At 44.1% G+C, this 23,529-nt stretch overlaps 2 protein-coding genes across 4 annotated transcripts; both read right to left on the bottom strand.

Moving 5' to 3' along the window:
* Window positions 1–793: 793 nt before the first annotated feature.
* Window positions 794–4,399, bottom strand: BLOC1S2 (biogenesis of lysosomal organelles complex 1 subunit 2). Its single transcript, XM_058028822.1, has 5 exons — window positions 4,308–4,399; window positions 3,388–3,504; window positions 2,450–2,569; window positions 1,852–1,956; window positions 794–1,332 (listed from the first exon to the last, which is right to left on the bottom strand). The coding sequence occupies exons 1-5, from the start codon at window positions 4,357–4,359 to the stop codon at window positions 1,301–1,303; spliced, it is 426 nt and encodes a 141-aa protein (XP_057884805.1). The 5' UTR covers window positions 4,360–4,399; the 3' UTR covers window positions 794–1,300.
* Window positions 4,400–5,038: 639 nt separating this feature from the next.
* LOC131086116 (broad substrate specificity ATP-binding cassette transporter ABCG2-like) lies at window positions 5,039–23,525 on the bottom strand. Of its 3 annotated transcripts, none has more exons than XM_058028906.1 (16): window positions 23,431–23,525; window positions 21,639–21,919; window positions 21,006–21,065; window positions 19,636–19,750; window positions 17,239–17,391; window positions 16,378–16,535; window positions 15,163–15,314; window positions 13,877–13,993; window positions 12,764–13,029; window positions 12,127–12,209; window positions 11,679–11,768; window positions 10,135–10,259; window positions 9,627–9,781; window positions 8,098–8,187; window positions 6,793–6,905; window positions 5,039–5,922 (listed from the first exon to the last, which is right to left on the bottom strand). In XM_058028906.1, the coding sequence occupies exons 2-16, from the start codon at window positions 21,914–21,916 to the stop codon at window positions 5,775–5,777; spliced, it is 2,103 nt and encodes a 700-aa protein (XP_057884889.1). In that variant the 5' UTR covers window positions 21,917–21,919; window positions 23,431–23,525; the 3' UTR covers window positions 5,039–5,774. The 3 variants fall into 3 exon arrangements, with proteins under 3 accessions (XP_057884889.1, XP_057884887.1, XP_057884890.1); XM_058028904.1 differs by having other exon boundaries at window positions 21,639–21,916; XM_058028907.1 differs by lacking the exons at window positions 5,039–5,922; window positions 10,135–10,259 and having other exon boundaries at window positions 6,801–6,905; window positions 21,639–21,916.
* Between the last annotated feature and the right edge of the window lie 4 nt (window positions 23,526–23,529).

Below are 23,529 nucleotides of genomic sequence, written 5' to 3'. Positions count from 1 at the left end.
TTTTTCAAGAGGAACAGCCCATGGTCCATCCTGTGCCTTTCCTGTGGGATCTGTGGTTTTCCCTGCTGGAATGGTGCCTCCCTGTGTTCCCCTGCAGTCCTGCCAGGTAACACCATGAGCACAGAAATGCTATTTCTATATCAAACCCAGGATTTTCAAAGTGATGGTGAAGGCACTCAAAAGTCATCTGCTTCACTCTTCAAAAAGAGCACTAGGGAAGAGTGTCCATCCTGACTAAACAATGGCTGTACACAGCCTGACAGCATGATCTTTATCACACTAGCACCTGACTTGTAAACACTCTAAAGTTTGAACCACTTCCTTCTTACATACAGCACTTGCACTGTCTTCAACTACAACTCACTCAAAAGCCAGCCTGAATTACTTAAGGTCAGCAGGTACAAAAAAAATATCCTTGGAGTAGGACAAATAACTGTTCAGTACAAAGGACTCTGCCAAATCAGCAATTTGGAATGTTGTTAACCTAGCAGAGAAGTAGATTTTTGTGGTAGGCATGCCACACCAAAAACTACTAGGATCAAAATTCACTGGTGAAGTAGAGAAAGGGTCTGCTAAGTCAACTGATCATGTAATAAAAGTATTATGTCTTGAAACTTCACCAGAGGTCCAGACAGTCAAAGAATATAATGGCAGGAATACTTGATGCAGACGTTTAAAACATGTTCTCTTCTATCATCCCTAGTAGCTTGAAGGAGTTTGTCTTTATTAACAGACCCCTTTAAAAAATAAAAAAAACAGCTTGTGTAATCTTTCCAACAGAAGTTGAGATTCCAGAGAAATATATACAGCAAGTTTATTGTAAATTTGTCTCTCTGTTTCAAACAGATAAAAGGGGACACCAAAATGAAGTGTTTTCAATACCCCACCCATTAAGTCCAAAGTTCCAGGTATCTTCCCAACACAGAACCCAATGAAGGAAAAACTGAAGTTTAGGTCCAGCTGCTACTAAGGGAAAATGTCTTTACAGATTATGGAAGACTTTCCCTAGACCAAGTATTTCATGTGGAGAACAGGACTTACACACATATAGCCAATACTGGCATGAGTTAAAGACAGGCTTCTACTTTTCACTGCAGAACTGAGGCAACAGTACCCCTTGAGAAGAGGAAAATATTATTCAGCCTTAAGCCTGAACACAGCCTACCAATAGCTGGAAAAAGTCCCAGTCTCCATGTCAGTTGTAAACCAAATCCTTGTCAACATACAGAATTTGCTGCTGTGCAAAACCAGAGATCAGTCGGATTCACTGCCCAACTCCAGCTTACAGACTACGGTAATTTCATCGTTTCTCCAGTTTTTTGTACTTGGCTTCTGCAGAAGGAAAAAAAGTAATTTAGTACTTGGTAGGTAAAAGCTTTGCAACCTGTAAGCTAATTTACTGTATCATTCAGGATCCTTTTTTCCTAATGCATTTAGGCAGATAAAATTGTACAATAATTTTTTAAGAACCCAGTGCTTAAGTCAGACAATAATATTAATTTAAGCCAAGAGGGCTTGGGTTGCTGGTGGAACATTATGAACCCCTTAATTTGCAAGGTTAAACATCAGACTTTAAATTATAAGTCAGTGCCTACCATAAAGAAAAACCAAGCCTCACTAATAAGCAGTAGTTTAACAACACCTGTACTAGTCCACCGTAACATAACTCGTGACATGAATCTTTTCCCAATGCTTATCACTTCATAGACAATGTTTGTGCTCAAAAGCAGCACAGGCAACTCTGCACGTCAGATCTGTTAAACAAAACAGAGTTTACTTTCTTTCATTCTTTTTAAATCCTCTTGCAAGGCACTATGCTTCTAGGTCTTAACAGTGGAGGATGATAGTTACCAAGTTTTTTGGAATATGCATCCAGTTTATAAGCTGCCTGCTCCAGAGCTGCAACCTGTTCCTCAATTAGGTCTATCTGTTCCAGATATGGCTGAAGATCAGCATCTTAAAAAAGCATGAAAATTTTATCTGTCAGTTCTCAGTAATGCACTTCCAAGAAACAGTTCACACTCGAAACACAAGAATTTCTTATTACATTCTTCAGATAGGACACTTCAAAAGGTGCCCTCTCCAGCCCAAAATTAAGTGGTGACCCTTGACAGCCATGTTCCAGGAAAATATTAAATGTTTAAGTGTACTGTCTAGTCTCTAACACAAATAACAAGAGAACATGAATTAAAAGAAGTGTTATACCTATCAGATCCAGAGTCTGGGGTAAACCAGGACACAAATTCAGATGTATTTTCTCTTACAGTAGTCTACAGAGTCTAAAGCTGTTAAGAAATATACAAGACTGGCATTGCATAGCAGCACATCTATATCAGTGAGTTTTATTTCCTTCAACACTAATGGAGTATGAACCTTCTGACTCTAAGATGTTTTATTTCCCAAACAAGTGTGCCATTTATGACACCCCTACCTTATTTGGTGTACTTACATTTTTGGTTTAAATCCTTCAGATTTCTACTGATGTTTATAGCAATATCTTTCATTTCTAAGTACTTCAAGCTAGTCAGCTTATTCATGTTTTCCAAGAGTTTGTAGTCTTCACTGGTGGCTTAAAAAATATAAAGTATATTTTAATTAAAGGTGATGTGGTTTGAATTGTGCACAGACTCTTCAAGAGGACAAGAGATTTCAATCCAACAGCCAAATAAAGCACAACAGTTTAGATGGCAATACAGGTTATTAGTATACACTCTACAAAAAGATGACATTTTGTGAATTCCAAAAATCAACTGATGAATTTACTTCTGAATTTTTTTGAAAAAAATTTACTAAGTCCTCATATTTCTATTCTTAACTCTGTCAGTTTGACACTTAAGTTTATAAAACTGATAGCACAAATCCAGACTAGTAATTTGTACCATATATTCTTCCAGTCTGCAAATCAGGAGTGCTTTCAAAATTAGAGCCTAGGACATGCATTAACTTGGTGAACAGTTTACTTTGCTCCAGTTAATTTTGCACAGAAGTTTATTCTAAAGCATAAATGTTGGAAAACATATGATCCTTGCTCTCAAGAAAAAAATGACTCCACTCTCTGTAGTGCCTCCCTCCTACTCTGTTTTAACCTAGATGCTTTTGTTAGATTGACTTTCCATGTACAAACTTCTTTGAGATTAAAAAGAAATATTTTTAAGCTGCTAATATCACACTGAATTGTTCTGAAAAATATCTGTAATATTCTGGGACTTCATTGAATTATTATAACCAATCTTAGTGTTCTTAGCAGCCTAGCAATGTGCCAAATTTGGACTGCCAGTCTTACCAGATCCAATCTAAATAGTTACAGTTTAGACAAGCTATCCAAGAGATTTCTTTCAAACAAAGTGGAAAAAAAAGAACTGGCAGGTCAGTATTGCAGTGCCTTACCTGTCAGTTCACCTGTCAGGTAAGTGGCCATTTTGCTGAACATGTCTTTGCAGAGTTCATTGATATCTGCTTCTGCTGGCTCCTTGGCTTCCTCTGCAGTTTCAATAGCAGGATCCTCTACTCAGGGAAAGACATTACAGGGTTAAGACAGGGTTAAGACAAACTATAGCAAGTCCGGAAGCACAACAGAAAGATTACATGGTTCCATTTCCCCCCCGCCTTAAGCTGCCTACAGCTGCTTTTCATGTAAATTGCCTTCTTTACACGTTACACTGTTAAAGAGTAACAAACCACGGCAGCTTCTTCGAAGTAGCACCATCATTATTTCCAAATAATACTTTAGGGAGCATTCAAGAGAGAGGCACCCAGTCTGACAGCACTGACAAGCATTAGTCCCCCTCGTGCCTAGACAGCAAAGCAGTTTGGGCAGAACTTCTGAGTGGCTGAGTGCACGGCGCTGCTGTTTATTTCTAGTCACCGACTCGGAAAAGAAGCACCGCTGCCCCAATCCGCTTCATATGGGCTACAACAGATCCCCACCTGCGGAAAGCGGCAATCGCCGCTTTCTTCTCAAACCCGTTTCTGCCACAATCTGCCCTTGTTCGGCCCCTTCCCGGAGCAGTCCGGCACCTCTCCCCCAGCCCGGCAGGCCGCTCCTTCCCCCGTCGGCAGCGTTTGCCGGCTCGCACACGAAGGCTGCCCGAGGCCCGCGGCTCCCTCCGACAGAAGCGGTGGCAGGGCCAGGACTCGGCCGGTCCCCGGGGCAGCAGCGGCAGGAGGCGTACGGCCCGGCCCGGCCGGCACACGCCAGGCCGCGGGCTCGCCAGGAGCTCCTGCCCGCGCCGCGCCCTCCCCGGGCCGGGCCCAACCCCGCACCGCGACCCCGGCCCCCGTCCTGCACCCCGGCCCCGGTCCCTTACGCTTGGCAGGCTGCGCGCCGGCCTCGGGCGGCCCCTCCGCCGCGGCCGCCATGGGCACACAGCCGCTCCCACGGCCGGAGCCGCCTCCTCCGGGCCGCGCCAGGCCCGGGCCCGCCCCGCGCCCGGCGCAAGGAGGAGCGCCCGGAGCCCCCGCCCCTGAGGGGCGGCCACAGCAGGTGTGCGGGGGGCCGGCACTGCGGGGACGGCTGCGGGAAAGAGACGAATGCCGAGGTGTAAAAGGTGTACGAGGTTACTTTGCTCCAGGCGTTACAGGCAGTGAAGCCGAACCGAGACCGCCCGGTCTGTGCTCGATGCGCTGCGCTGTCAGTGCGCTCATTTCCCCCTTCCCACCGCAACCGGAGCGTCATTGCAGGAGCACCGGCAGGACTCTCACACCGTAGCCCTGTCCAGGGGCTGTGGCCAGCCCGACCCTCACAGGCAAACTCTCCAGTCCTGTGTTTGAGGATGTTTTCCTTTGGCTAAGCTGATCCACTTACATCTGCAGGTCTTCATGCGATTTAAAAGCATCTCTTCTGCTGCTGATGAGATGGCCAGGAGCCAAGTATCGGCACGATAGCCAATACTTGGCAATACTGTGGGGACTGTGGTACACGTTGCTGTAGTTGCCACAGCCGTAGCTACATAGGTGTTCTCCAGTCCATAGTGTAAGTAGCACTATATACAGATAGTGCAGCTAAGAACTGAGTCTGTTGTTAAAAATTCTGCCAGTAGTAAGTATACAAATTTTTATTTAGAAAGTAATAAAGAAAAAGGGCATTCCCTCTCATCCTTTAAGTAGTAAATATATTTCTTGCTGTTTATGGGGGTGAGGGGAGGTTTTTTGGTTTTTCTTTTCCTGCAGTACAACAGTACATATTTCTCTTCTTAGGTGAGATGTCTAACACCACTGCTATTTAGTTTTTAATTAAGCTAAAGCTGTTTCTGGAAGTAGCTTCCACTGAGAAGCTACTACAAGTACAACTGTTTTTTTTCTGGTAATGAGTGCTTGGTCTCTACTGACTTCAAACTCAAATGCATCTCCAACACATTGTGAATGGTCTGTCTCTCCTCAGATGTGACAAGCACTAACAAGGGACAATATATCATTGTACAAATGCCACCATCACCTTCCACCTTTTGTGATGGAGAAGCTCACATGTCCAATGGAATATTTTGTGTATAAGCTGGCCACATAGTAATAATGGTTTACAATATAAAGTTTGATATGTACCTAAGGAATTATGAGAATTGTATTTTCTTAGGAAAAATCACTTACGCAATGTACATTAATGCATTTGTTCTTAAAACCCACAGTCCTGTGGAGATCATGGTCCAGAAACAGGGGAATAGGCCTCCCATCTGAAGTCCAGTAAAGTCAGCTGAAACATTTTGGCAATCTCCAGTAGGCCCTAACAAGCTTTGCAGTTTTAACACCTGAGAAGCTGCAGGGCAAGGCAACACAGGAGTTTATGTGAACTTCCTCATGAACCGGAGTTTTGCATAGGCAATGATAAGGAAGATGACAGTCATGCAGAAGAGAGCCACTATGTTTTCCCACATTGCCCAGCTGGTAGGGGCAATTCCCTGGCTGCACAGGTATGCTTCACCAGAACACCTGCAGAAAAGCACGGGGCAGAAGTTCATATTACTATGTTGCACACATCTTCAGGTAATTATTATTGTTTCTCAAAGATCCTTCCACCCCCAACTCTGCAGAACAGGTGATGGAAATAGACAATACATCACCAAATAAAACTCAAGGGACAAATCTAGATCTCTAGCTCTCATAATTTTCTAGTAGCAACCTAATTGTTCTTTATAGATAACTGGCAATTTATGAGGAAACCTCAGAACCATCTTAAACCATGGTAAGTACAGAAGAATTAGCTTCCCCTCAACAATCACTGGAAGTCCAAAAGCCATGGAAACAGTACTCCAGCACTGCTCCCTGCAAAATATTCAGCTTGCCATTTTTCTAGTACAAATCACAAAATAGCTGCACTGCTACAGCTTAAGATATCAATAGCCAAGAGCATTTCAAATGGGGCAAAATGAAGCACTGTGAGAGAGATACCTTTGCTCTGGATCTGCAGGGAGGTTAATATTTAAAAGTTCTGTGGGAGAGGCATGTTTCTGATCACAGGTCTACTGCTTTCCAGCAACTCTCTAGCTGTCCACACACTGCCATTTCCATTGTTAAGTGACTCTGGATTTATTTAGGAAAACTGATCAATCAGGGCTAGGTTATCAAATACAAAACTTAATTCAGCTAATCTGTCTATTTTTACAAGTAAAGTTTCATCCCTACTTCGCTCTTGGGTAATTGTGGAGTTTTACTGTATAATCCTAAAATACATTACTTTGGGACATGTTGTTGAGACTGGCTTGTAAGTTGTTATTCCGAAAATAGTATAAAAATTTGACACAGTCAGACTTCCCTTCAAGTAATCACTATTCAGGCCCAGAACCATCATGAGTTACTTACATTTCTTCTGTAATATTGGGGGGACAACTGCCTGTGTATCCCACTGACACTGTAGTATTTGGATTCTTCTCACCACAGAAGTAGAGATCTCTGTACTCATTTACCTGAAGGGCCTAGGGAAAGAGGAAGATACAAGATGTTTGCATAGTTCATGGTTTGGGCTGTTAAAACTGAAACACTTCAGTTTTAATAATAATAATCTTCTAATAATCCAAGGAACTTGATTATTAGAATACACATACCACCATTCTAGGAATCATATGTTCACGTTCCTTTTTATTTTCAAGCTCTTAGACACTGCTTTTCTTAGCAACTGCTCCAAGTTCTACATGCAGGGTGGTTCAGTGTCCCAGGCCTTGGCTTCAAAGTTACTCAGCCACGGGTTTCTGTCTTGCCAGCTACAAGTTTCTGTTCATCCACACTCACCTGGGTCAATCTGCTGATCCAGAAAATCATGTGGCTGCATGCAGATACCCCTGCATCACCACACTGAAGGCATGGCAAAGTCAGCCAAAGCAAGAGGTGAAAGGTTCCTCAGCACTGGCATTCTGCACTCACTGCTATCTCAGAGGACTCTTCTACATTGAGTAGCACTGATAAACCATCTCAGTGATACCCAAGTAATGAGGTCTCACACATCTCCCACCCTGCACCAGCTCCAGCATTCATTTCAGTCATTGTTACCTGAAGTAGGACATTATTCCTTCCAAAGAGGCTTGGCAAGGATGCAAACAAGGAGATGGAAACAACTCCACCTGTGACCTGCTCTATTTTCTGTGTTTCAAGCAGCTGCACCCTTAGATTTTTGGTACCCCAGCTCCTTACTATTCAGAAAAGTCAAATTTCATTTCAGAGGAAGCCACTCTGAAGACTGACACACTTGTGCACTATCGTAAATCCCCTTAACCAGTTGGAAAGTCACTGGCCCCAGCTGGCCACCCATACAGTAGTGTCTGGAGAGGCTGGACAATATTTGATTTTATTCTAAACCACAGGGATCAACTACTCAGGTTAGGAATTAGCGCCTGACTGGACAGCTTGCTCTGCAGCTGTCCAAGCTGCATTAATTCTTTAGCACAAAATGTTTGTTCAGGCCCTGAGACTTCCAGCTCTCACACAGAGTTCTAAATTTTGCTTCCTTTTTGAGGCTGGCTGGTTTTTGTTTTTTTTTTTTACCATGTTCATGCAATGAAACAAACCAAATCTGGCTGTTAAGAGAATTTCAAACTTTATACTCAAAACCTTTCAAGGAAGCAGCAGTGTGGCTACATTACTCAAAGGAGACCAATGCTACTTTCTACTCACAGTGAGGCCATATCGGGGGATGCTGAAGTACTTGAGCCAGTTCAGCCAGCCCATTACTGAAGGGAGGTTCACTAAGAGGCCAGAAAAGATCTGAAATAGAACACAGGAGACTGATGAGTCACAAACTGTTTATTACAAATAATACTATTTCTGCACAGATGCTGCAGCTCCCAGCAGAGGTTCACTGGGATTGATGGACCTGCTAGTGCTGTCATCCCTGCACCCACAGACACGAGCTGGAGCCTTGCAGCACTCCCATGCCACTGGCCCGACAGCACACCCGAGTACTCCAGCTGAACTGGTTGCAAAGAGGTCAGAAAGGTTTTCTACACCCACATGTGAGCTAAGAAGCATGATCACAACTTCTCACCCAGGAGGACTATCCTATGGTAGAGCTAGGCAGAGGGTAAAGAAGAGAGGAGAAATAAGAAAGAGATGAGAGACTGGAGAGATGAGAAAGTGGAGAATCAAAAAGGAGAAAAATGGGGAGCCTTATGAGCTGTTATTATTTCAGTCTTACATCTTTTATCCTCTGTCCTACATCTTTTATCCATGCTTTCTCTCATCTGGAAAAATATTTGCTTTTACTTCTTATCACAAGTGGTCTTCATAGGTAAACACAATACTACAGCCTTTGCTTCATCACAAGTGATCGTGTGCTTACCCCACTGACTTTCAGGACATGCATGTGTCACTTCTTATACACTGTGACCTAACTCAATGTACACCTTCCCCTTCACTACACATGCACACTTCTCATCCACAGTGAGCAGTTAAAGCAGTGCACTTGTCTTATTGCAAAAGCAGCTTAAATTGCAAATCAAAGAATAAGGGAGGTACTGTGGCTCAGAGTATGTACACAGACAGTGACCAGGAATCATCTAGCAAGAAATATTAACTTGGTAGGTTTCACAGTCAAGACGTTTCATCATCAACATCACCTTTTTCAAAAAGAACTCACAGCTCTCATCTCCAAGTGGTCAAAATTTCTTTCTCTCTCTCTTGTTCTCTTCCTTAAAAAAATCCTCAGGGAAGAGTATTGAAGTAATTTCTTGAACCCCAAGGTAATATTGAATTACAAAAGAAGAGAGGGTTTGTGACTTTTGTAACACTTGGGCAGCAAAAAATAATGAAAAATCAACAGATCTAAAGTTTATTTCAAGGCTTTTTCCATATAAATTATCTAGTTGATCAGTTAGATTTCTAATATTGGAAATGCAAGATTTTTTAAAATCAATCTTTGTAAGGACAATTTAATTTAAAAAAAAGCAACACGTGTTTGGGGCACACTGTTGGAAAGCTCTGGTGGCATCACAGCTACTGAATTGCACCCAACCCTTAGACTACAAGCTGGCAGAAGTATATCTTTGACTACCACAGTGACAATAAAATCACAAGCATGGAGCTGACATGCCATTGGATTATGGATATTTTAGCCTGCCTAGGATAAGCTCAACTCAGTCCTCTTAGCTGGTCTCACCTCTTCCCTCCCCTCCACGAAAGGAGCACACACCCCCTAGTATACTTACAAGCATCAGGACAAAACAAATGGTGATGAGCAGATTGGCCACAGCCACCACATCCATCCCAGCACTGATAGCCAGGGACATGGCTGTGGCAGTGTAGGACACCAGTATCAGGGTCAGCATGAAAAAGAAGAACCGCCCTGCAACAGCTTGGTATCCTGTCAAAAAGCAGAAAGGTGAGAGTCCAGTAAACAACCACATGAATTCCAGAGTGGTACCCTTGGATTCCTATACAAGACAGGCAAATCAGGAAGAAAGACCAAGTGTGGAGTTGGCAGGAACTTTGCATGCTTCAGAGGCCCAAAGAGCATTACCAAAAGACGTTGTCAGGAAGGTCCCTGTGTTAGATTGCTGGTGTCTCTGCCCCTGCCCCAGAGTCCTCCAAAGTTATGATGCCAAGCCCTTAAATCAGTTGAAAGTTCAAGCAGCAGTATGTTATAGATACAGGAATCTGGCTAAGTCAGAAATGTGTTGGAAGACAACAGGTTCAATGAAAGCATCAATTCTTTACCAATCATCCAGTAACTGATGCATGAGAATATGATGGCTGGAGTAGTTCTCATGGGCAGCAGATCTCCTATCATCAAGGCCAGGAAGTAGGCAGACACACGGTAATATCCACTGGTGTACTGATGGCTGCGAGGACAGGAAGGAGGGGAGTTGTACAGGTTTAGAGGTTCTCTAGGAAGCAGGCTCAGAGTGTGTGTTTGATTTATCCTGATTTTTTTCTGCTTTTTCTACCACTGACTCCTCTCTATGCAAATTGCTTATATTCTCTGTGCTATCACTGACACTCTATGAAGCAAGGGCTGATCTGTCTCTCAGACAGTCAAACAGCACACCAAGGAACGTGAATGAAACACTGTGTGACTGCTAAGTAAAATATCATAAAAAAACTCCTAAGACTCTTTTCAAAGGAAAAGATCCTTAATACAAGAGCACAGGGAAGCATTAGACTTCTATAAACTGGAGGAACACCTCATCCACTGCTAACTCATACAGCTGCTTCCAGGGAAGAAGGAATGATACCCAACAATGGGAAAACACCTTTGGGACACCAACTCACCTCCAGTACAGAGCATTATGATTGTTTTGTTGCTTAATGGAGCTCATGAAAAGATGCTTTAACAGGTGATGTGCCTAAATCTCCATTGACACAGCTGGTAAACTACACTGGCAAGCATGGCAGACTAGCAAGAAATGGCAGTGTGGGGGAATTTCACTCCTGAGCAGCTGTTAGGGACAATATCAAGCTGCTCTGAGCAGCCTGTGGGTGGACATGGACATTCCAGGCATAAATCTCCCGTTTCTGTTTTACTGCATAGGATCTGTCTGTTGCTCCTCTATTGCATGAGCTGGAGGCACCTCCAAACTACACTTTCAATATATATGTATACATACATGTGTGTATACTGTAGGTATACATACCTACCCGTGCATTTATATATGTATACACACATACAAAAACATATACAAATATATATATATAACTATAAAGATATTATGCATGAATAATACTATAAGTAAATAACTGTATTTAATTATATATTAATTACTTTTAACAACAATGTAATAATCAAGCACATCCCTCTAAACACAGATGTGCTTGATTATTAATGATCTCTTGTAAGCCAGACAGTGGCCTCCTTTATCTGAGCATCCATTGCAAAGTTCCTGGAGAAACTCTTCCTTCATTTTTGCACAGTCTTGCCACTTTAGGACCATTGCAAGACTGTGCGTCAGCCCCTGTGAGAAAGGGGGCAGGAAGGATTCACAGTCTGCAGGATTCACACGCAGACCTCAAAACCAGCTGTTACCAAAAGTGGGTAGGAAAAACAGTAAGCTGTCACACAGGAAGCAAGAAAAAGCATTTCCTCCTTCCCCCAGCTCTTACATTTCAGCTCCCTGCTCTACAGACTCACTTAGCATTACTATTACAATCTGATGTTGCAAGGGAGCAACCAAGTCTTTGGTGATAATAATTTTGTTCAGTGTGTAAGATACTGCCCCATCTCATTCCAGGGTATGAGACAGTCCAAGTGCCTTACTACTTACACAAATAGTTTCTTGTCTCTGATGAATAGCTCAATTGCAGAGACACTGGAAAAACACTGGTTTGTAGTGACAAAAAACAAGGATCCAACCCTAGAAGGCAAAACAGAACAGTGGAAAAGTGAGGGAACAACCAGATCAAACAGTGGCAGCCTCAGACACCATTCCATAGAGTCAGTGCTTTTCTCTGTCCATAGAATGGAGGTATTTAATCGCTACTGTAAATCTTAACTGTATCCTTATCCTCCCTTTTACATCCCCTTTGTACTTATGTGCAAGCCTGGCAGAACTGTGTCCCCTTTAGGACCCCTGGCAATTCCATGCTGCAGTGCACCGAGACTTGGGAACCCAACCCTCCTTTGTATTTCAAGAGGATTCCAAGGCCTTCCTTCCCTGTGCCTCAAACCTGTTTGCTACAGATAGAAAAATGAGCAAAGCTTTTTCATCTTACCGATTCTGAATGCCGCTTCGGTCCAGTTTTACACCAAAAAAGATAGCACCCACAACCAAGGCTAGAATTACAGTCACTGCAATCTGGAAGTGGAAAGAAGAAAGGTAAAATGAAATCCTTCAGATAAGTAAAAAATCAGGAACTAACATTATTAAGTCATATGTAGGGCTTAAGATTCACACCTGCCTAAAGCCTTGCTGTTGTGAGGTAATGTATACCTGTGACACGCCCAATTAAAATTCTTATGACAGTTTTTCAGATTTTATCCTTTTCACTTTTCTACTTCATTCTTTGGCTAGGAGAGTTTAGTAGAAACATGCTTATAGAGTAACGAAGTTTAAGTTTTAAAGTGAGGCATAAAATTAGTATCACCCTAGAAGATCCCTATGTGACTCAGAGAATGAAGCACCTTCCCCCCCCACCCCAATCTTCAGTGCAGTATTCTTATGCTAAACTAAACTGGAGATTTTTTCCAAAGGCCACAAAGGTAGCTGAGCATCTCACTCTATTTACATGGCAGTGGCACAGGACTTTTCTGTTTCCCTAACTGCCTTTGAAAACATGTTCTGCCCTACACACTACAGATTACGAGACTGAGAGCAGCAAGAGTTTGAGACTTTGAGCAATTGTTACCTACTTGTGCAATGGAGGCCTGTGGGTTCCTGATGAGATTTTTCAGGGAGCGCTTGGACACCCAATAGAGCTGAGTGAAGAATCCATTTGCATAGGTGATCTCATGCTCCTGCTTGGTTGGTCTCCGCTTGCTTCCCCGTCCAAGCTCCACTTTCCCCAGTGCTTCCTTTGTGCTCTGATACAGGCTCGAGCTGAGATACTTCTGGTGCAGCACGTCTACCACACTGCTATCCACGTTGTCTTCTGTCACTCCATTTTCACTGCTCACTTCTGAGTGAGAAAAAGAATACATGGCTTGTGATTCCCCATGAACCTGACCTTCAGATATGGCCCATCAATAACCTCAGCAATTCTGGAGGCTGAAGAAAAAGGCAGAAATGCCCAGAGAATTTGAGTCGTTCAGGCCTTAGGCCTGAGTTTAGGAGGCTAGCTTGAGTGAGAGGTTTGTCCTACATTTTTAACTGAATCTAGCTAATCTGCCCATTCTTACTGGCACAAAATGGTCATATTCTTGTAACATGGCACCAGAAGACTTTTGTTTCATTGAATTTGGAAAAAATCAATGTTTGCTCCGATTCACATCACTTCAGTGGTGTGAACTGTTGTGTAACTGCTTTACAAGATCTGTTCCCTTCTAGTCCTTCAGTTAACGATGTGCAACATGATCCCCAACAAGTATTTCCAAACATTTCACTCATTATACTGGTAGAGAATTTCTTCCCTAAAAGTTCCAATATGTTTCACTCTCCTGTACATCCAACACTCCTTAGCCATCTACCTAGTCTTCTCTGCAGCAGCCTCTTATGTGACTGAAAGCTTGTCAGCTGCCTCTTGAGACTAGGCAGTTTTAGTTTTTCCAGTCTTTCCCTCACAGGCTTTTTTAAAATTTTGGTATTTGTCATTGCTCTCCTATACTACTGAAGTGAAAAAAATCCATTTAAGAAGTTTTCTGATCTCTTTAAAGAAGCCAAAACAAAGTATATCTATTAGTAGGAACAATGAAAAGATAAAGAAATGCCCTTAGACTCAAGGAAACCCAGAGAGTAAAAACTTGCCATCACCACATACAATTTCCCTTCTACACTAGCCAGCAGTGAATTTCTCCTTTGCAATTTACCTTTTCCTGTGTCCACAGGTCCATGATCATCCTTGCTGGCTGTCACAGCAGTTGAATCACCATTTATGACATCAAGGAAGAAGTCAGCTGGATTATTGAAGGGTTCACATTGATATCCTTTAAAAACAAAACCAAAACAAACCAAAACCACACATGCAACGTGTTTGCATTGCACAGGGCACACCTCAGAAGGCCAGGTCTAATACTATATCACTTTTCTATAACCCCGTTACCAGAAAGCTTCACTGCTTTTCATAAGTGTAACTTTACAGCAGTAGACAGAGGACAGGATTTCGGAGATGGTGAATCCAGGGTATCTAAAAAGCTTCTAAGCTGCTTATTCACTGATTTCAGGTGAGGAGGAATCTCTTAACTTGCTTCTACCACAACTCAGTATGGACAACTCTTGCCTCCTTGCCATTGCTGTTCAACCACATTCCACTCTGAAAGACACACAGGTCCTCAGCAGAGGTTCCTGGATGTCTGCTCTACAGCCTCAGATATTTCCTCCAGAGGCTCAACTCTTGTTGGTGTTTCCCTGGTCACAAGGATGAGGAAGGGCTGTCCAAGAGCAGCTTCTTACAATACAGTTCTAAGTATGGGACAAAGAAGAAATTAAAAACAAACAAACCCAAAGACACTTCTACATCTTCCCTGAGAGAAAGGAAGTGGGCTACAAGGAGGAGAAGTACTGACATTGGTTAAAGCCCTCCCATTAAAGCCAGGGAAAGCTTACAATCTAATGAGTCCATGGTTGCATCTAAAGATTGGAAGTCTACTCTACATTCTCTGTTCATTACAGTCAGACACCCTCACTCTGCTTACTTGAACAGAGGGCAGCCACTCAGCAGTGCAACTATTAACCCATCTTAAGACACACCCAAATTCTGTCCTCTTAGTTGCCCACCTGCATTCAGTCTAGAGCATATTTTTGGATCAATCTGTACACATTGCTACTAATCTGCAGGCTGTGGTTCAAAAACCACTGGATCTGCCACCGAGGCCTGGTAAAACTACAAGCATTATCTAGTGATTCTTGATTTTTGTCCTCATGCAAGGCAAAACAAAGGCAAGAGAGAGCCATGGTCTCTTGTCTGAAAATTTTTAGGTTTCTCATTGTGTCTTTTTCCTGTTCTAACATAACACTCCTTAGAACTGTCTGTGTACAGTTTCTAACATCCCAGTGATAGAAAAGCATGGGCCTATTATCCCATGCTAGGGCAAGAATCTACACACAGATTTAACTCATGAGCCAGTTGCTTTTGCTCTTGGCATGGAAGACTTACCAATAGAACTGAAGTAGTCCAGGGCGTTTTTCGCAGGACCGTGGTACAGCACCTTTCCTGAAGCCAGTAATGTCAGACTGTCAAACAGCTTGAATATGGAGTAGCGGGGCTGATGGATGGAAAATATGATGGTTCTCCCTCTTCTTGAGAGCCTGACATAGAAACAAAACATCTCTTAAGTACACCACACTTTGAGTTTCAGGAAGGCAAACCCCAAGTATCAAAATCCAAGACAAATACTTGGCAACTTCTCAGGGCTCTGACCCAGAAAAACCTTCCCTCCCTTCTCTGTCACGGTATCAGATGCTGCCTGCAAGACAGCACCCATCATTACAGGAGACCATCACTGCAGCCCAGGTAGCCAAAGTATGATGTTGTCTGTAGCTAGCAAAGCTTGAGGCCACAGCTGTGTATAAACCCTCCTTATGTGTTTTTTATACCAGATGTCCACCTAACTGCAACAGTCCTACTGTGCTCAATGGCAATACCAGGTGGTACTTATCAGGCTGTGGAAGTCTGGCCAGATGACATTTCTCTTAGCTCTTCTGCTGAAGATTTACTCTAAAGAAAATTTAAACCAAGTTTTCCTTGAATTTTATCAGATGCTCTTTCAAGTGCTTTAGCACTGATGCCCAACAAGGACCCTTGATGATCAAAGACCTATATCCACAAATCCCAGACCAAAGCAATGCCCACAAGCAAAATCAGACAACTTGCCACAAACCCAGGAGCAGGATTAGAAAGCCATTCTCATTAAATGACCCTCTTTCATCCTCCTTGCATGTAACTTTATTCTAATTGTCAGAAGACACCTCATCTCCAAAACACAGAACACTTAGGGTAAATTTGCAGGTGAAGTTTTATCTGAGTTCAAGACTGTTGTTGGGTAATAGACTCAGATGGAAGGCCAAGAAATTATGATTACAAGGTTTGACCTCCCAGTCCACTCTTTGTTGTGGCAAAGGGAAGCTGTCCAAGCTACATCTGCTTTTTGGGCTCCAATCCAATGCATGCTGTGGAAAGATTCCCATAAGCTTAAAAAGGCTTTGGAAGAGACCCAAACAAATAATTTACCACTACTTCTGAATACATTTGTCTAGTTTTTATGTTTTTGTTTTTTAAAGGAGGCCTAGAACTACTCAGTCATAAGAACATTCCTTTTTTTACTAATGATTTGACAACCAAATTGCAACACACTGAAGCACTGACTCTTACTTCTTCAGAAGGATGAGGACTGCATTGGCTGTGCTGGCATCAAGGCCAGTTGTTGGTTCATCCAGAAAAAGGACTGGTGGCTCTGTGATGAGCTCCATCCCAATGTTGGTTCTTTTCCGTTCCCCTCCAGACACTCCCCGGATCAATTCAGTTCCAACCTGCATGCAGAAGAAATCAGATATTTGCAACAAGACCCAGTCAGTACATGCTCTGGACTTGTGGGCTTTCCACATCCAGCAGCCATTTCCACTCTCAGTCCCTTTAATGAACTCTAGGACCAAGAGCAGGTGAGTTTGACCCAGTGTGAGGGACTGTGTAGCAGTATGCTAAGCCTGATTTTCAGAGGTACCAGGTGCCTTATGACTTCAGGGAACAAGGATGACACTGACAAGAGACAGAGTGGGGCCACAGCATTCAGAGGAGGGCATTGGTGTGTGGGGATGCCTTTTTTTGGTAGCTTGCCTGTTAATACAAGCTCTACACAGAACTTTTCCATCGAAGACCAGTTTTTCATCCCTCAGAGCTTTCAGAAATGAGAAAACAATTTTCTTGTCTAGTTCCACAAAGCCAGGAAGTGACTGAACAACTTTCCAAGATGCAATGACTAAGCGACTCTTTCCCTTCTGAATTTATACAACATTCTGGACATGGTCCAAAATCTTCCCCTTTTAGTAGCAAATACAAATATCTCTCTCCAAGCTCCCTCCTGAGCTGGAGACTGATTTCTTGCATGCAATATGGTTTAGTCAGGTTCCTGTTTGGCTTTCTGTAACTGCACTACACACACCATGCTGCCCAGAGACAAGTAGTTCAATTTCCAGAGGTAGTAGGATTTCTGAGAAAGGTATTCTTGCTCCTCACCTTAGCATCAGCCACTTTGCTTAATCCCAGCTCATTGATTATCTGGGTGACTCGCTCTTCCTTCTCTTTAATGCTGATGGAGCTGGGGAGTCGCAGTGCAGCAGAGAATTGCAGGTTCTCCCTCACCGTCATCGTGCCCATAACAACATCATCCTGAAAGTACAAATGGACAGTTGGAAAGACTCCTCAGCTGCTGAGTGGGCACAGGAGTCCCTTAGCAGCAGTTACTGCATAAGTTGTTCGCGTACCACAGTGGAACCCAGACTGAAGGACAACTCCTTCAAATTTTACATGACATGAAATTCAAAGTCGTTCAGTAGCAGTCAAAGGGAGACTGTAGCTCTGCAGGCTCCACAGCTTAAACCCAGTACCCCCTCAGCCTCCTTTCAGGCTGAGAAGTTCAAGTGCAGACAGTGCTGCTGTGTACTGCATGTGCATTTTTCTTACTAGCCAAAGTGAGGCAGAGCAGGTAGTGATTTTGTAGAGTGAAACTTCTGTCAGTCCAGTTGGAGCCCAAGGACACTGCTAGCGCTCAGTGTTCAAGGTAGAGACGCTCAGGGAACCACCCTGGTCAGCTCTGTTTCCAGGTACAAGCCATACCTCGTTGTGGTCCAGAGCACCTGCTGAGTTCAGCTGCCAACAAGGAGCTTTCCCCAGCTCCTCACTGGCAGCAGTTTCTCAGAGAAGAAATTGCACCAAGACACTCCTGCCATGCCTCAGCTATGTACAACTCTTGGACCTAAACCTTTCTTCTAAGGGCTACAAAAGCTTTAACAGCCACATGCACTTTAAGGGAGAATCAAATCTATCCAGCTGACAGACATGGGCATCCTACAGCAACCTGCAACAACCATGAGCCAAATAAGAGATTTGTCATCAGGTCCATTCAGAGCTCCATGCGTCTCCATCACCCCCACTTTGGTATTTGCACCAATTCTGTATCCTATAATATGATGAGAAAAGGGCTGCAACACTGGGTATCTGCTAAGAAAGATGCCTTTTACATCAGCCATCTTTGGAAGACATTCCCTAAGCTCCAGGGCAGCAGATTCTTGCCTGCTTTGGGACTCTGCCCACATCAGATGTAGTGCATCACTAGCACACATGATATACCAGTCAACCATGTTTGGCACTGGAGTTAACAGAGGAAGACAAGAATGTGCTGCTTTGCTGCCAAAGATGGTTTAAGCATTTCAAACCTCCCTTCCCACAACCCTGCAGTCTCTGACCCCAGCCTCCCATTCTCCACTCTCAGATCCACCAATAGAACTGCTGAGTCACTACACTGGAAACTGAACTGTGAATTTAAGCTTAATACCAAACATAACCAACAGTGGCATGACACCTTCACTCTCAGCATGAATGGAGAGACCACCAGCAGTTTTATAGGGATAACATATGACTTAGCATGCCTATATGCTTCTCTGCATAAAAACGATCCTATAATTATGTATTTAGGACTTAAATGTTGTTCATAGTTTTTGACCCGTCTTTACTGATCCAGGGAGTACTGCATGGGGTAGGAAGGGGGAGAGACCATTTAACATTTGACCAAGTTGCTTATCATTTTAAAGTTATGTTTGGTTGCTCTGGACATTTGAGAGACAAAGGTCTCAAACTGGCACCACTTGTGAGAAACTTACAGGTTTTTCACCAGCCACTGAGGATTTGGGGATCTCTGACCTACAGGCTCAAGATTTAGCACCAGTCTCATCCCATGGATCCTGCAGAGCCCCCCAGCTGGCAGCTTTCAGCTGCCTGTGTCACATCTGCCTGAAGTCAAAACCCTGGATGGTTTCCAGATTTGGCTTCTCATACGACTGCCAAGAATCCCCTTCTCCCCAAGCTCCCCAGGGCTTTGAGGGTCTATTATTGGTCCAGGCCTCCACCCACTTCCGTAGATTCAGCTGGCTTTTCCTGTCTCCGAGTGGAATGGACCTCTGTCACAGCCAGCTAGAATCAGAGGAAGAACAGCAGGGATCTATTTATTTCCTAGAATTATTGTCTGATAGTTTGAAGCTACTTCTGCCAGCTAGAACGGCTTCTGAGTTTAACAACAAGAGATTTTGGGTGTCATGGTTTATTTCTCCTTTTTTTTAAAATCTTTGCTAGCACTTCAGGGCCGAGCCCAAAGGCCAAGTCACAGTAACCCAGCAATTTGGGCATCCATGTGGCTAGGGGAAAGACACACCTCTGTTCTTGACTAGGCTGGAGTAAGAGTTTGATCTTATTGTCTTCCATATCCCAGATTAAAACTAAAAACTGTAACAGCTGAGTTATCAAATTAAGCTCTGTAGGAATCACTGAAAATTACCTAAACTAGTCGTTGATGCTTCCTCATCTTATGTGGTCTTCCATCCCAAGATCTCCCAGGCCCCCAGTAAGGCAGTTACTCACCTGCACAACATATCCTGAGATGCACTTGAAATTTGGAGGTTGTGGGATGCCATCTATAAGCACTTCTCCAGACAGACCTGCTGGGTCCTTTCTGGCAGCCAGCACATCTAGGAGACTTCAGACAAACACCAGGCATTAGGTTTTGCAATAACTGCTGCTTTTACCCTTGACTGGTTAAGTACCACCAGCCAGGACTGAGTTACAGCCTGCTCACAGTGTGCTGCAAACCAGAGGGCACAGGAAGGGGCTTCCCCTACTCTGCATGCTTTAGCTCTTTGTACACAAAGTCTGGTGTCCATCCAGGATTTTCCAGCACACGGTGTGCCACAGCAGTATGGCAGTGTACAGACGCTCACAATTCACAACAGTCAACCTCCTACAGACATAAACTTGGTCTGTGTATTTACAGATAACCTCAAATGCACAGAGACAAAAGCACCCTGCTGAGTCGCTGCAGGCTGCTCTCCAGCCAGGGGAGCACTGAACTAACTCCTCTTATCTCAAGGAAATTAATCCATATGGGTGTAAAGACAGAGTTAAGATTAGTTCTAGAAAGTAATTTTTTTAACGTATCACTGGATTCTCCTTACTGCCAGTGCAGAGGCCAGCCTGTCTGCCTGATAAGTAAACTGCCCTGATGAAGTGCTGCTCTTGAAAGCATCCTGATTAACCAGCAGTCTCCTTAGAAAAGAAGATCAATGGTCACCACAAAGACAGGCCTTTGTGAATCCTGGCCATATTTCCAAGTGTCTGACACTCTTAAAGTCAGAGAGTGACAAAAGAGCTCTGTTACCACAGGAGAGAAAACAGCATTAGCACTCGATGGAAACAATCTACATGGCATTTCTCTGTGCCTTCATCCAAACAACTCAAGAATGTGGGCACCCCCACCAGCAGGCCACAGCCAAGCTGAGGTAAGGATCCAGAGCATCCCACAGACTGCATTACACCATACTACTGTCAGTTGTCAGTAGGGTCTGGCCTAGCAGCTTCAAGGAAATCTTGCTGCAGAGAGTTCAGAGGGGGTGACATCTTCCACGCCCCAGGGGAGCTTGTGCCCCATCCCCACAGTCGGACAGAGCCTACATCTGAGCTCCAAACACCCCAGTTCTCCTTAACTCAGGCCACCACCAAGGATGACTGCAGTAATATGGAGCACCAACTGGAGCAGATGAAGCATGTGACACAGTCATGGTGCAAGAACTTCAGCAAGGCTGACAGAGGGGCAGGAGGTCAAGCTGCATCACCAGATCTCTCAAAGGCATGCAAAGGTCTAAGTGTGCAGATACCTCACATCTCCCCTAACCCTCAGAATCCCAAAAATACTTTGAACAGCAGACTATCTATTTAAAGGAGCAGAAGGTACTCACGAAGATTTCCCACTCCCTGTTGGCCCCAGGATAGCATTCAAGCCTGGTTTCATAATGCCACTGGAAGAAGGAAAGAGTTGTTAACAAATAAGGACATTTACAAGGACTACACATATGCAGATTTTAGTAGATGTGAGATGTGAACAAAATGCTATTGAAAGAAAAACCTCAGAGATTAAAAACTTCTTAAATCTGAAATCGATAAGCATTCTTCCTTTCTGTCCCAGACTGCCAGTCAGAACAGAATGAGAACTGGACATAAAAAGCAATCTACATAAGACAAAAATTGTCTTCCCTGCTCAGCAGGGTCTTGAAAAGAAGCAACAACTGCTCTCTGTTGCTCATTTCCTCTGACTGCACCTTGAACCATAGTTAACAGAACCCTCAGATCTTCTGGCAGAAGAGCTCACACAATTTTGGTCCTAATTTGCTCTGATCAATAACTGAAACTGTTTCAGCTATATCCCAGCTATTTTGCCTAAAAGCAAATCAAAGTGCTTGCAAGAACTGCTGACTGGCAGGAGGGCAGTCATTTCTGTACCAGCACAGCTGGATCTGGAAGGTGACACGAGGTCACTGGTTCACAGCAGCAGATTAATTCCTACCCTCCTACCCATTTAAGCAAACACTTACTTAACATTGTGAAGGATCTTCTTTTCCACGATTTTCCGTTTACAAAGGAATCCACTGGACTGCTTAACGGAGTACTGGATGTTATGGAAACTCACAACGGAGCCACGAGGAGATCGGAGGGACTCTTGTGTTGGAACAGAACGTTGGAAATTGCCCACTCCTTCCTCTTCTCCAACAGAAACAACGCTGTGATCGAACCTCGTGTCCGACATCATGCTCTTGTTACACAGGCCAAGCTCCACTGCACGGAGGTCACTGCTGTTTTGAGCAGTTCCCATCTGCTGAGGCAAAGAACACGTAAACATGCAGGGAAGAAGATATGTGAACAAAGATTTCTCCAGAAAGTGCCTTGGAAGAGCAAGTTCATGACACCACAGCAATCGGTACACATGCCAAGTTTCCAAAAGGATGGGCATCCGCACCGGAAGACATCCAGTAGTCAGTCCCCAAAGGCACAGAAACCTACAGATTTAGAACTAACCTTTAAGGACAAGAAGTCTGTTCTTGAAGTAAATAATGCTTGCTCAAAGGGCATCTAATGAGGCAAAACCAAGCCTACCTATGATGGTCACCATCTTTGGCAACACAGTCAGTATTACTAAAGGAAGCTGTGACCACTTGTAGAGACTCAAGCTCACCTTCTTCAGTCATAACATGCTTACCCCTCCACCAACAAAGATAGCAGAGAAAGCCTATTAATGAATCCATACAAAGAACCACAGCAACAAAAATGTTTGTGTTTACAAAAATGAAGGCCAGTTACATGCATCTTGTTTGCTGCACAAGTCTGTTTCAGGGATATCAATGTGATTAAAATAACAATTACACATGCTAAAAATTACTGTGATGCTGCAGAAAGCCAAGGTGCTCATCAGGTTAAAAGAGCTAGGAGAAAGACCTGTCCACAAACACACCCGCTGCTAGTTCCTCAAATTTTGTGTGAAGGTAGAAGTATCCCACAAACCACCCCTTTCCCACCATCTTCACTTCCTTCCTCACAGGACTGAGAGGGTGATAACTAGTAAAACCACCACTACAGCAGTAGTAGATTTCTCAGGGATAGAGAGATGGCCACCCTAGGAAACTAGAGCCACAAAGGCCAGGTTTAAAGAAATGGAAATTGTCCTTTCCTCTCTACCTCTTCCTATCTCTGAAAGCTCAACAAGTTGCATAAATTTTCTCCTGTATAAGTAAAATAAAAATCAGGGGCAAAGGAAGGGTTGTTTAGTTTGAACCTATACTGAACTCTAAGGCTAGTCACCCCTGGGAAAGAGCACAGGATATGCTGGTTACATCAGCAAGAGATGGCTAATACACTTGAAAGGTTGCACAACAAATGATGAGAAAAAAAAACCCAATAGGATGATAGTGACACTAGGGACAAAGACCTTATTAGACTTTCGAACATTTTTCTTGTATCTGTCCTGGCTAGGTTCTGCGGTTTAGTTCACCGTACACACTTTTATGCAGGGTTCTGTAAAGCTACCGATTAGTACTGGAAGCACGGAGGGCACGAGGACGAGAAAAGCCTAGCAGAGGCTACAGGTAGGCTCGGGCTGCAGCAGCACCTCACGGCAGCGCCCGCCCTGTGTCTCCCACCCACGTCCCGCGGGCCGGTTTCGCCACTAAACCGGAGCCCGGACCCGACCCGGCCGGCTGCGCTCCGCTCTCCTCCCGCAGCCCGCGCCCGCCCGCAGCGTAGCTCCAGCCCCGGCCCCGCCAGGAGCGCAGCGCCGCTCGGCCGCCCCCGCCCCGGCCCCGGCCCTGGCCCCGACCCGGCCCGCGCCGTTACCTCGCGGCTGCCGCGGAGCTCGGAGTGGCGGCGGCTCTGCCTTGGCGGCGTTTTATAAGCGGGTCCGAGCGGCGGGTTACATAAAGCGGCGGCGGGGAG

The sequence above is a fragment of the Melospiza georgiana genome, chromosome 8 (genome assembly GCF_028018845.1).
Source record: "Melospiza georgiana isolate bMelGeo1 chromosome 8, bMelGeo1.pri, whole genome shotgun sequence".
Lineage (NCBI taxonomy): Eukaryota > Metazoa > Chordata > Aves > Passeriformes > Passerellidae > Melospiza > Melospiza georgiana.
Note: the sequence above shows the minus strand (reverse complement) of the source record. Positions and strands in the feature narration are given on the sequence as shown.